The sequence below is a fragment of the Indicator indicator genome, chromosome Z (genome assembly GCF_027791375.1).
Source record: "Indicator indicator isolate 239-I01 chromosome Z, UM_Iind_1.1, whole genome shotgun sequence".
Taxonomy (NCBI): domain Eukaryota; kingdom Metazoa; phylum Chordata; class Aves; order Piciformes; family Indicatoridae; genus Indicator; species Indicator indicator.
The window spans coordinates 67,333,965-67,347,299 of NC_072053.1; the positions used below are offsets into that span (position 1 = coordinate 67,333,965).

The following is a 13,335-nucleotide window of genomic DNA, read 5'->3' on the forward strand; positions in this document are numbered from 1 at the left end:
TGACCAATGTGAGATTGCAAAGTGCAGGTTTCTGGAAGTAAGCAAAAGAAGTTTTGATTATCAGGCTTTTAGTTTAAATTATTTTGATTGTCTAGCTTTTTTCTGCAATAAGGTAGTTTCAAATTCTTTTTTGTAAGAGATGCTCTAATAGTGTGCTTCAGCACACTTTTGTTATTTGACAAGGGAATGCCTTTGGGCTTCAGAAGGACCCTTTACCTCATCAAATTCTGCTCATATTTTCCTGAGATATTATGTGTTAAAAGTGCCATTTCCATACTCTCTTTTCTCTGCCACAAGAAAATACTGGCCTCCTGCCAGAACGCTAATTAGCACAACTATCCTAAGGCACACTGGAGATGCCTAAAGGCAGTAGCAAAAGGACTATGTAAGGAGCACTAGGGAGCTGCAGCACAGTGGGCACCCAAAGTGAGATAGGCAGGGTACCTGCACAGCCCTCTAAGTATTGGCTTGCCCAGAACTTGTCCCCCCTTCCACTGAAGGAGAGGTGCCATCACTGGGCTGCTGTTTTCCCGAAATACCAAAGACACTAAAAGGCAGGACAGTTTCCTAAGCCATCTTCCAGCTTTTGGTGAAGCCATCACAGATTTTGGTGATGTAACACCTGAAAATACCAGATGGGGCACAATGTCCTCCGTTTCTGGCAGGTAAGGCAAAAGAAAAAAATGCTCTGTCAATCAGAACCTAGCTGACCACCCACATTATGCATGAAGATGGTACCTGGTCTCAGCTTAGCTAATTTGACTGTCAGCAGTCTCTAAAGCAATACAAAAGGTGAAGGGCTGATGCTGAAGCACACTGAGAGCTTCAGTGGCACTCAATGAAAACTGCTTTTGGTTTTAAAGTATTGGCACAAAAAAAGGTACTTACTTTTTACTACATTTAAAAGCATCATGTAGATTGTCAGCCAAAGTACTCAGCAGTTAGTAAACATTTCTGACAACCTACAGCATTTAACCCATCTGTTCGATTTGGTGCAGTTTTATAATACAAGATTTTTAATTCATTATTAAAGATTATGTTTTGTCCTGTTCTGTCCAGAACACAAGACAGCTATAGCTTACACTGTTCCGTCAACTCGTAATCTTCCAGAGCTTGATTTCACCAATTAAATACTGTCCTTTCATGATGGAGAGTTTGGAGGAATCTGGAAAGCCAATAAAGCCGAATTTGTGTAATATAACCAAATTACTACTGAGGAAATCTGCAAGCAAAATTGACAAAAGTTTGTATTTTAAAGAACACAACCCAGTCACAGAAGAAACCACTCTAATATCACATCAGAGAAAAAGGCAAAAAGGCTGTAGTTGTATTTAGAGAGCCTGAGTTAATGGGTTTATGGCCTACAGCTCATGCACATTACTATATTACAAAATGTAGTAGTATCATACAATCAAAGCATCTAGTCTGTTAACAGGATGCATCCTAAAATGTGCCTTTATGTGTCAAGCCTTTCACAGAAGAGATGTAGTGTGCTCTTATTTTCATAATGCCATATATGACATTAAATACGTAGAGTATATGCATCTGAAAACGTTCACAGTAATAGTCATTTCTACTTTACTTACTTCTATGGGAAAAAAGTAAACACTGTAGAGAGCAAAAAATACCTACCTGTCTATCACATCTCAATTTCCTCAGAAAAATCAAAAATATTGTTTTTCACAGTGTGATGGTTTTAAGACTGTTTTTTTATTTTTTTCTTCACAAAGTTCAAGCTGAGAAAGTGAAAGAATGTAAATAAATCACTATTGGGTGTAAGAAAGCAAAATAATGATTATTCTAAACACTTCCATTGAAGAGATAGAAATGTTTAAGAATTACTACTCAAAACAAGGTTGGGGAGTTGGGCAGTCTGGTTCTCAGCTTGCTTGCTGGGATTCTGTCTGCAGTTTTCTTCTTCTCTGGCTGAAGATAACACACTGACCTTGACAAGTTAAGTCTAACAGCCTCTCTGCTTCTTGACTCTCTGCCTTCGGACAGGGGGGCCTGGGGGGATTCCTTCTGGCTGGGGCAGGGAGGCCCCTTGGGGAAGGCACCTTGGGGGAAGCAAAGGGGGCTTGGTTGTGCTTTTATGTTGATTGTACATATTTGTAAATGTTGTGAATAGTCTATATTTGCACATATTCATTGCACTTCATCATAGATACTAGATTTGCTGGTAAATACACCTTTCCTTTGCTTCCAGACTGAGCTAGCCTGGGTATTGTCAATGTGGGACAGGGATTTCAGCTCTCACACTGTTACACACAGTCTACGTTTAGTTCACAGCTGAATCTGACTTTCATCTCCCTAGACTGAAACAAGGAATTAAATTCCTAAATGTCTAGACTGTGGCCCAGAAATAAAGAAATACTGGGTAGGGCAGACTGTAAGTCTCAGCAATCAATAATCTTCTGTTATTACTGTTCTGACTTCAATCTCTATCTGGTCAGCTTCTGCTAAACAGAAGAAATTGGCAAGTATTTAGGCAATTCAATAATTTATTATTATTTTTGGACAAAATGTGACATCTCTTGAGGTCAGGAACTTGTGTGGTACTCTCAGTACAGAACAGTGCTTTAAAAGCATAACTGCTTGAATTTAACTACAGGCTAGGCATTACTTTCTTTATAAAATCAAGGTAACATCACCTTTGGAAAAAAGGGGAGATATCCCAGGATGAGTTTAAGGACATTGCTAAGTCTTGTAGGAAAAAAATTAGAGAGGCAAAGCCCATTTAGAACTTAGACTGGCCATGGTCATAAAAGAGAATAAAAAATATTTCTACAAATATATTAATGGTAAAAGAACAGGCAAGGACAACCTCCACTCCTTATTGGATGTGGAGGGCAATATAGTAACAAAAGACGAGGAAAAGGCAGAGGTACTTAACACCTTCTTTGCCTCGGTCTTCAATAGTGGGACAGGCTGTCTGCAGGACAACTGGCCTCCTGGACTGGCAGATGGAGTTGGGGACCAGTATAGTCCCCCTGTAATCCAGGAGGAAGCAGTAAGGGACCTGCTGAGCCACTTGGATCCTCACAAGTCCATGGGACCTGATGGGATCCATCCCAGGGTGCTGAGAGAGCTGGCAGATGAGCTGGCCAAGCCACTCTCCATCATTTATCAGCAGTCCTGGCTCACAGGTGAGGTCCCTGATGACTGGAGGCCAATGTGATCCCCATCCACGAAAAGGACCTGAAGGAGGAACCAGGAAATTCCAGACCTGTCAGCCTGACCTCAGTGCCAGGCAAAGTGATGGAACAGGTCATGCTGAGTACAATCACACAGAACCTGCAAGATGGTCAAGGGATCAGGCCCAGCCAGCATGGATTCAGGAGGGGCAGATCCTGCCTGACCAACCTGATCTGCTTTTATGATCAGGTTACCTGTCTGGTGAATGCAGGGCAGGCTGTGGATGTAGTCTGCCTGGACTTCAGCAAAGCCTTTGACGCTGTCTGACACAAGAAGCTCCTGGCAAAGCTGGCAGCTCGTGGTTTAGACAGATTCACTCTGAAATGGGTCAAGAACTGGCTGGAGGGCCAGGCCCAGAGAGTGGTGGTGAATGGTGCCACATCCAGCTGGTGGCCAGTCACTAGTGGTGTCCCCCATGGATCAGTGCTGGGCCCCATCCTGTTCAATATCTTTATTGATGATGTAGATGAAGGAATTGAGTCCATCATCAGTAACTTTGCAGATGACACCAAGTTAGGAGTAGGTGTTGATCTGATGGAGGGTAGAAGGGCCCTGCAGAGGGACCTGCACAGGCTGGATGGGTGGGCAGAGGCCAATGGGATGAAATTTAACAAGGCTAAATGCAAGGTTCTACACTTCGGCCACAACAACCCCACACTCTGAGCATACAGTGCTGGTGCCCTGTGCTAAGCATCTCCTGCTCCTCAGCTCTGACTGCAGTAATCCTGTACAGGCCATTTTGAGGGGAGACTCCAAACAGCCCTGACCCAAGCTACTGCCTATTTTGGCTAAAACATCTCTGCTTGATTTTCATTTTCTCAAGCATTTGGTACTGTAATGCACTGTGGAAAAAGCTCTCAGACACCTGGTGAGTTCCTGCCAAGAAGGGTCATGAAAGCATTGTTTCAAGGACCCAAAGATGGTTCAGACAGACTGAAAACGTCATTGTAAACACCCTGACTCTACAACAGTGACCCAGTGAACGGGAAGCCACCATGCCAACCATACGATACACTCTGAAACAGGTTTTCACCAAGTGGTCCAAATGATGCAGTCCATGACATGCTCAGGGATGCTGATTGCCAGACACAATAAGGCCAAGAAAAGCCAGGCAGCAATAGTTCATCAATCACTGGTTTCAGGGCACAGAATTAAAAGGGTGAAAATACTCATATTTTCATATAATGATTTTATACTATTTCTACTTTTTTATTTAGTTTTCAACAACATTTAGCACTTGGTTCTGTTCCTAGATAAAATATTCATGGCTGTTTCAAAATTTTAATGCAAATACAGAAAAATTATTACTGGAAACCTGAGGCAGGAAATAGTGAAAGCTAGTGAAAGTATAACAAACTAATGATCTACAGGCAAATAACACAAGCAGGGTACAAACAGGGATGGAAAAATCCAATCTGGCATGTCTTTTACTCACCGTTTGATGACTTCGGTCACAGTAGCGCAGTCCAAAGTAATCTATCTCTACTAGGTTTAAGTGACGAAATACATAGCCCAGGACAACTGACCCTTTCGTTGACTTCTGTGGGAAAGAATTTACAGAGCCTTTTCACAAAGATGCTTTAGAGGCCTTTGTCAGCTATGTGCAATGACATTCACGCATTCAGTTAGCTTTGCCTAAAGGAAAAATAACAAAACAAAACAAAACAAAAACCAACAAAAAGGAAAAAAACCGAGGCAGTACCCAGTGCCTTTAACAAAACTTTCATCTGTACAGAATATTTTGTCCTCATACACCTTTAATGAATCATTCTGTAAATCCTACTATGTAGTTGCCAGTTAATAGTTAAAAACACAAAATGAAAACAAAAGAAATGCACAAGTGTACTTGCATAAGCATGATGCTGACAAACCTGGCAATTTTATAGAAAAATTCTGCTCTCTGACTGAAATGACATATTCGATTCTAAAATCATACTCTTCCTTCCACTACAGGCCTGTCATTCATACTCTGACAATGAAGACCAGGAGGCAAAACTTTGCCCTTGAGATCTAAATTATGAATCATTAACCGATCTGTTAGTAGTCTTCATTAAGAGGGTTAGGTTTTATCTGTTTTCTTTTAAAATACTTTTGATAGTAGAATTGGGAGCAATCGAATACCTCGAATTAAAATAATCCCATTGTTCTCTTCAATAGTACTTCACTAAGGGTCTACACCAGTATTTGCAAACTATTCTGGAGACAATATTGCAATCAATGTTGTACTGTTGAGTGTCCATTATAAAAACTGCACATTCCACCTGACTGATGATTTGTCCATATACCGACAGCATCCAAGAACAAACTGACTAGGAAGACTAAGAATAATTACACAGAATGATTCCCCCTCAGAATCAGTTCAAGCCTTTGACTATGACAGTCCTCAACTCCAGAAGAAAATACAGACAGAACTCATAATTATGTTTCATATTGCTTCATATTGTATAAAAAGCTAGACGGCAGTAAAATCACTGGAGAGAAAAGAAACGGAGAGAGGAAGCCATGAAGCATTGTTTATGCTATTTTACTTCATAGCCTCTAAACAAGTAATTTCCAAATCAAAATGGCAAGCATTATCGATTAAAAAACCATTTAATTTAGCTTTGCTGGTGAAGGTGCACCCATTTTTTTCAGCAGGTGCACTTGTTCAGGATTTGTACCCAGTCACATCGGCAGAGTGGATACAACCAATTCAGATAGCTTCTTATTCTCCAAGCAAGCCATGACAAGGCTACCTCTCTGGTAGGCTGGGAATTGTATATTCATGCTTACTACATCATACTTACTATACATAGGTTTAATCCAGGAGATGTTTTTGAAATGTTTTCAGTGTTTAACAGTCTAAAGCCATTATACAGGTTGCTTACACCAAGCAACTGTAATTATATAGTTCTTCAGCATGTACAGGGAGAATAAGACAGCCACAAAAAAGAAAACGATCTGGGGGAATGACATGATTAAATGAAGTAAAAATTCACTAAAATTCATTGTAGCATTTTCGATAAAGCAGATCAATACAGTGATTTTATCAACAGATTCCTCAACAAGAAACTCACCTTGTAAGACCAATATGACACAAGAATCAGTCCCTCTTAGCTATACTGTGACTATCAAGAGCACTACAGCAAAGACAGAAACAAAACAGAACTTAAAAAAAATTAAAGGACAGGTTGAATTATTAGATAGCAAGGATTCAAGACCAAAGCAGTTGTCCTGCCTCATTTTATCTTTAAATCAACTGTTATTCTGAGGAGCAGAAGAGATGTCACACTAAGAATCACATAGTTACCTCATTTTTCATCTGTCATAAAGTAAATTACCTTCACCAACAGAGGTCTTTCCATTATATTTTAACAGTACAACAACCTTGGGAACCTAGGATTGGGCAGGTATCTCTAGAAACAGACACAGGAAAAGCTCAAAATAAACAAGCCCCTGATTCCAAACAACCTGCATCTGGAGTACTAAATGCTGTACTAAACTAGGTACTAAATGTTAAAATACTATTACAGACAGAATGAGCCTCATCACTGGCTTCTTAGAGCCACAGGGTTTTGGTACAGTTAAACGAAGTGTGATTAGCAAACCCCTGCAGCTGGCATAAAAAGGGCTCCCTGCACCATGACTTACAGGGAACATAAGATGGTGCCCAGCAAAGACACGCTGTAATTGTGAAACTCAAACCTGTTTGCTTTAAATGAGCTTCCCGCTCTTTGTCTGATCAGTAACCTTATTCATAGGGTCAGTTAGTTGTATTAACAGAACTAAGAAAGAGTAATCCAGCAGCAAACAGACCTTATTGGAAGACATTACTGAGGACAGGAAGACCGTGCGGACTTTCGGTACTTAAAGATGGGCTGTAAGAAAAATGGGGACGGTCTATTTTAGAAAGGCCTGTGGTGACAGGACAAGAGGTAATGAAACAGCAGAGATTCAGACTACATATAAGGGTGAAACTTTTTACAATGAGGGTGGTGAAACACTGAAACAGGTTGCAGGGAGAGGTGGTAGATAGAAATGTTCAAAGTCAGGCTGGATGGAGCTCTGAGCCATCTGATCTAGTTGAAGATGCCTCTGCTCACTGCAGATGACCTTTAAAGGTCTCTTCCAACCCAACTATTCTATAATTTTATGATTCAAAAATTAAGCTGGCAATTTTCCATTCCATCTTACTGTAAACAACCCACGCTCCGCTAAGTAATCAGGGATACTAACATAAAAAAAAAAAGCTTAAGTCTTACAGGAATTTAACTTGTGTAACTCTTCAACAGTTTAACATTCAGAGAGCTTTATTGACTGGAAGTCATCTTCAGTCAGCTGAGGACTGCAATGGGTTCTAGGTAAAAAGTCTCTAGGACTTTATTCCTAATTTGTTACCCACAAGAAATACACACATTTCATACCTGGTTTAACTGAAAGACTCCCTTTTTTTCTTCCAGAGATAAATGGTAACCATTAGTAAAAAGTTTTCTCACTGCTTTCACTTGTATTGCTATGCTGAGGGAAAACATAAATGCCTATTAATTTGTTCTCTTTACAAAGCTGTTAACACTTCCTTTGTACAGGTCCCACAGAAAGATATGTCCTGTCTATAGAGAAGTGCTGAGCAAAATCATCCAATTTAAAATGGCTGAGCAAGATGCTCAAAAATTTAGCTATCCTCAGCCAAAACACAGTATGCAGTAGTCTTTGTAGTTCTTGCTAATCCATTTCACAGCCTTCATCAGTGCCTGAATGTACACAGGCTTTGCAAGAGAATCACCATGAGGAGAGACAGAAGGTATCCCCAGACCCCTTTCTAACCCCACATTCCTTAACCTCCTATTTTCCCAGCACCAATGACTCTTCAGGTGAAAACCAGTGATGCTCGCTGGAACCACGGCAACCTCATTTTCAATTAAGGATCTCATTTTAGGCCACCTGGTATCAAGGTTTCATGCAAGTAAACTGCCTCTCCAAGTAGAGTCAAGAAAGTAGCTTTGCTGACGTATCCTACTTCTCAGCCTCAAAATAGATTTTTACTGCACTTGAAGAAAGTTTTGCAAACTAAGAAATGTCATCTTATTTTCCCTGATAAAATTACAGCAAAATTCAGCAAAACTGCAAAATAGAACTATCAGAAGATGTTAACAGGATTACATTCACATCATATGGCATTGCAAAAATTGCATAATCTGCCTTGTATTAAGCTTGGACTTCCTAGAGGCTTACATTCTTAGGGGTAAACCCAACTGTATTTGAGAATATCACCAGTGATGCCTTCAAGAGGGAACAAAGATTTATTTGAATGAGTCATAATATCATGCTTTACACATTAGCACCATGGCTTCATAAATAAGAAGGGTTTCATAAAGCAGAACGTGGCTAAATGAAATTACAGCCAGCACATCGAGGAAAGATCTGATTTAGTTGTATTTTTTAATCAGAAAGAAATAGTTCTTTTTTAAATGGTACATACAGTGATGAAAAACTCTGTCACAGTGTGTCACTTCCATCTAAAAAAGCAGCAAGGAAGAAGAATGTAAAAAAATCAAAGTTCTTGGAGGTCTTTATCAAGCTAAGAGTAAGCACTCCTTTTGCCAAAGGCAGTCAAGAAGTCAAGCCTCATTTGAACACTGCACATTCAAGCACAGAGAAATATTTAAATCAATAATGCTAAATATTTACCAATATTCACTTAGATAAAACAGCTTGACCTAATTTGCACAACACATGTCCAAACACAAAGGAATTTACATTAGTGTTATATGTGCAGACATTTCCCAATATGATCCTATTACAGAAATACTTTCAGAAACTGAGGATTTAACAAATGCAAATATGACATCACATTGTGCCCTAAGAATACGTAATATGTATATACCATCCAAACTCTACTAATCCATCCCTCCCTCTCTCCTCCCCTTTCACTGACAGCTGACACACCAAACAGTTTTCAGAGGTCTCTTTCTGAAAACTCACAAATTTTTGGAGACATACACAGACAACCCCCCCACCCCCCGCCCTGTTCCAAAGAACTTGACATCTGATCTGTCTGCTGGATGTAACCTACAGCACTGACTTTTAAGTGCTGCATGTTAAGAAGCCCATCGAATCCACTTTGTTTTACTAAACGCCAGTCTGATACACTCCAGCTAGAAAATCCTGTTCTAGAAAAACGTCAAAAGACACACCTTATTTGCCTGGTTTTGCAATTAGTGTACCTGTCCTAAATTTATAAATACCTTTGAATATTCACTCACAGGACAACTCATTAAGAGTGGAGAAGCTATCTGGGAGCAAGGACTCCAGCTAGTTAAAAACCTTTCCCCTTTTAACTAAATGGCTAGAGTGCATTTTGAGGCTTTGTCACAGTCACATACAAACTGATGTACTTGCTTCAGAGGAAAGATACATTGATGAAAAAAAGGTTAAAACAAATAATTAACAAATTATTTAGCTTACGGGTGTAAGGAAAATTGGTCCATAGCTAGAGGATAATGTTCAAAATGGAGACAGAGAAGTCTTGTAAAACTTTATTCAAATAAAGGGAGAGTCCAAAGGACAAAAATCCCTATGGAAACTCTCAAATTGCTGGAAGGCGCAGCTTCATCCTAATTTCTTTCATCCTAAATTCTCAGAAGCAAATTTCCCTCTCCGTTTTCCCATTGGCTGAGACACTCAGAATTTACAGACTTTCTGATCTACCTCCTACATGGCACCGTTTACATGTACCCCCTCCTTGCATCATACGTGGTATGTTCATTTAAATTAGTTCCTTCACTTCTCTGGGCAGAGAAGTTAACATTCAGTAGCCAATTAAGCCTGTGCTCTGTCCTAAAAGTTCAGAAGTTCAGCCTGTGTTCAGTTTCTGCTATCTGTGGAGCACACTCTGCTGATTTACATCAAGACCACTGTCAAGGCACTAGCAGAGGTTCTCTGTGATTCACATAAAATAGAGTTAAAGCTGGACTGTTGAGTTTCCTACTGTGGTCCTGTCTTTATTATCTCAACTTTCTCTAGCCCCTCTTCATTTGTAAACACATCTTCCACCTCAATCCTGTCACGGGAAACTACTTCAGCTCAGTGGGCTCCTTTGTTTGGGGTAGATATAAGCAACTGTATTTACTTTGGATAGCAATAAGATTTGCACATGTACACACATTGTAAGAAATCCTCCACACAGGAATTAAAGTCCAACAAGGACAACAAAGAATATAATGAGAGTAATCTCATAAGTAATAGGAAGACAGTAAAATTTTGGAAATGTAATTTAATACTTACTTGTGCTTTAAAATTAATCTCTTATCAGCCACGAATGGGGTTGGGGGCAAAAGGCTAGGCTGGCTGAATACAGTTGGTTGCCACTCAGGAAGAAAAGGAGAGTCCACAGTCATTGAAAGAGGGGGCAAGCCACTCAGGAAGTCTACAAGGTTGTCACGAGGCTATACGGGGAAGCTGCCTTCAGAAGGACCTTCTCCTGACAGAGAAAAGACTATGTACTTACTTTTGGCACAATCATTCAAAAAAAAAAATGAAGTATGCTATGGTTTCAAATTAATTTTCTTGACGTTTTCTGCAAAACCTGTTTCCTTTCATTGAAGCCTTACACAAAACCTCTCTCATATAAACTCATTGCAATTTTACAAATCCATTACTGTTTGCTTCCTTTGTCCTATATTGAAATAAATCTGTTCTGAAGTACATAAAATGGGAATTCAATCACCTTTTCAGTCTTATCTGTTATTTCTTTTGCTGTATTTCCTTTATTTCTTATGTTTTACAGAAGCAGTATTTCTTCAGGTGGTTCTATAAATGTACACACAAAATATAAATCACAGAATAAATACAAAAGTATAATGTTTTAATTTTAATTATCAAGTTCTGGCAGGTTTGGTTCTATTCCATTTTAGTTTGTGGACTTTGTGATTTCTGCTTGTACAAAAAAGTGCAGTACTTTATGTATTAGAGCCTCACTTCTAACATTCCTAACTTTCCTATATCATCAGTCTAAACATTTCCTTTAAATTAGGTATTGTTTGCATTTTTATGGAACACCTTAAGCTTGTTATACACAGCAGTTTTAGAGCAAAGAACCCAAAATTTAAATGTCTCATGTTTTGATTAACTGTTTTAAGTAGAAGACTGTTAAGGGAGAATGTCAGTAAGGACTAAATACTAACAGGCTTTCAAAAAGAGAAAATGTTGGCTATTAAAGTGGAGACACTCAATCTGTCAGAATTTCAGGATTTAACTACTACCTGAGCTGTTAAGCAAAGCAATAATACAGTTACAGTCTTGTTACCAGCACTTGACTCAAACTATTAATAGAATGCGGAAGGTATACTGGTTCTTTGGTGTCTTCTTCAGATGCAAGAACAATGGGAAGGAAAAAATGCTTAGTACGAATCTTGTAATTCCTTCATTTTGCCATTTATTCCCTTCATAATGTATAGTTGTATTGTCAGAATTGAGCATACTTGCAAAAGCTTCTTTGTACACATCAATAGTCTCTCTCACCAAAGAACAACTCACTTTGTCATGCTCCCTAAGCAAAGTCCCTGTGCAATTCCCTAAGCGTCCTGCTTAGCACTTGCCCTCAACCCCGGTGACTGTTCACCTCTTGACAATATTTTCTTTCAATATGACTTGTAAGACCAAACAGCCTCTTCCATTTCTTCAGTTAGTTCTGCTACTCCCTGAATTTCACCTATCCCATCCCATGAGTTTTTCTAGCCTTCAGTCTCTTTCTATGAGTCTTTTCAAAGCTCTGGTCATGGAGTCAGCAACTTATGGTGGTAACTCTCAAATAAATTGTCAATTTTTTCTTTATTCCTTTTTCCACTCTCATGAGTAACAGCTACATCAGAATAATACAGAAGTTTAAAACTGGGTCTTCAAGTCGTTTCCCATCTTACAAGCCCTCTATCAAGTTCAGTTCAAACAATACTTTGAAAAATTTCTTTTTGAAAATTTTTCTCTCTTCAAAAGGTCGTGGTATCAGATTGGTTTTCTTTATCATTTGATTCCATTACTGAACTGCCTCATTACAATTCAGACAAGAGACATTACAAGAAGCTCAAGAGAAAAAAGTTTATGAATGGAAGAGTCAAAGAGAGAATTCATTTCCTGAAAGGAAAGAGGCTCCTAATCTTTCTGGCTCTGGCATGGGTGAAAAAGTAGGAGAGACAGAACTTAAAGAAAAAAATAGTAATTCTCTCAGTTAATCAAGCTTTTCAGAGCACACATTATCTTCAGCTCTTTGTGCACCTTTACCTCCATGAGATATACACCTCGATGATGTAGACCTGACCCTTCTGTAGAGCTCTGATAAGCCTCTTTGGAGGGCATCTGAAGTTGGATGTGAACTAGAGCTATCCTCTGGAGGTGGCACAGGTCTGAATGTAAAGGCTCAGGATGCACTGACTTTTGCTCCGCAAAAATAAACCAAAGCCAAACACCTCTACAGTTGCAGCGTTTCATCTGTTCCCTAGGTTTGAAGAAAGTATTTTATGCTCTGTCCTTCGGCAAAAAATTGCTTCCGCAGGCAGCCTGCCCACAAAGGTTTCTGCTTCCTGCAGAGAAGTTGGCATGCAGGAGTCCCTCTTCCCATGCTGCTGGGCACTGACTGCCTGCTGCCCAGCAACCCAGGGCTGAGACATGAGTTCTCATCTTCCACCACACACCCATGAGAGCCCTGCTTGACCACACAGCTGCTCACAGATTCCCAGAGAAGACAATGTCCTCCTGTCTCACAGCTTTTGCAGGTCCAAAGGAATGCAGCCTCTGTGTTCATAGAGAATTATTTCAAATAAATCTTTGTGAGTGCATGAGTTTATAATAAATTCACATGTGCTCATTTTCTGTCAGGTGCTTGTGGTCTGTTTCTGGAGTATCCCTAATCAGGATGTGCAGAACCTCTGCCTGCCAAGAAAACATTATGGGGTTTTCATTTGCTGCTTGCCTACAGGTTAGTTAAGCGATCTCTTTCCACTTGTCAATCACAAACTAGATATTTTGGTACTTAATTCTATGAAGTCTACACTAGAACCAATCAAGAACAACTCTTTTTATATAAAGTTGTTGTTCATATATGAAAGTGATATTTCCAGTTTAAAATTCATCTCTTTGAACATATTTTTGTTGAAATACATACTGCCC

The 13,335-nt window shown here is 39.5% G+C and overlaps 1 protein-coding gene across 1 annotated transcript in view; it reads right to left on the minus strand.

Annotated features, from left to right (window-relative positions):
• EPB41L4A (erythrocyte membrane protein band 4.1 like 4A) overlaps positions 1-13,335 on the minus strand; it is a 131,614-nt gene that overhangs the window by 78,418 nt on the left and 39,861 nt on the right. The window contains exon 2 of the mRNA XM_054397855.1: positions 4,631-4,735. Within this exon, the coding sequence (XP_054253830.1) occupies positions 4,631-4,735 (105 nt within the window). The remainder of the gene's footprint in view (positions 1-4,630; positions 4,736-13,335) is intronic.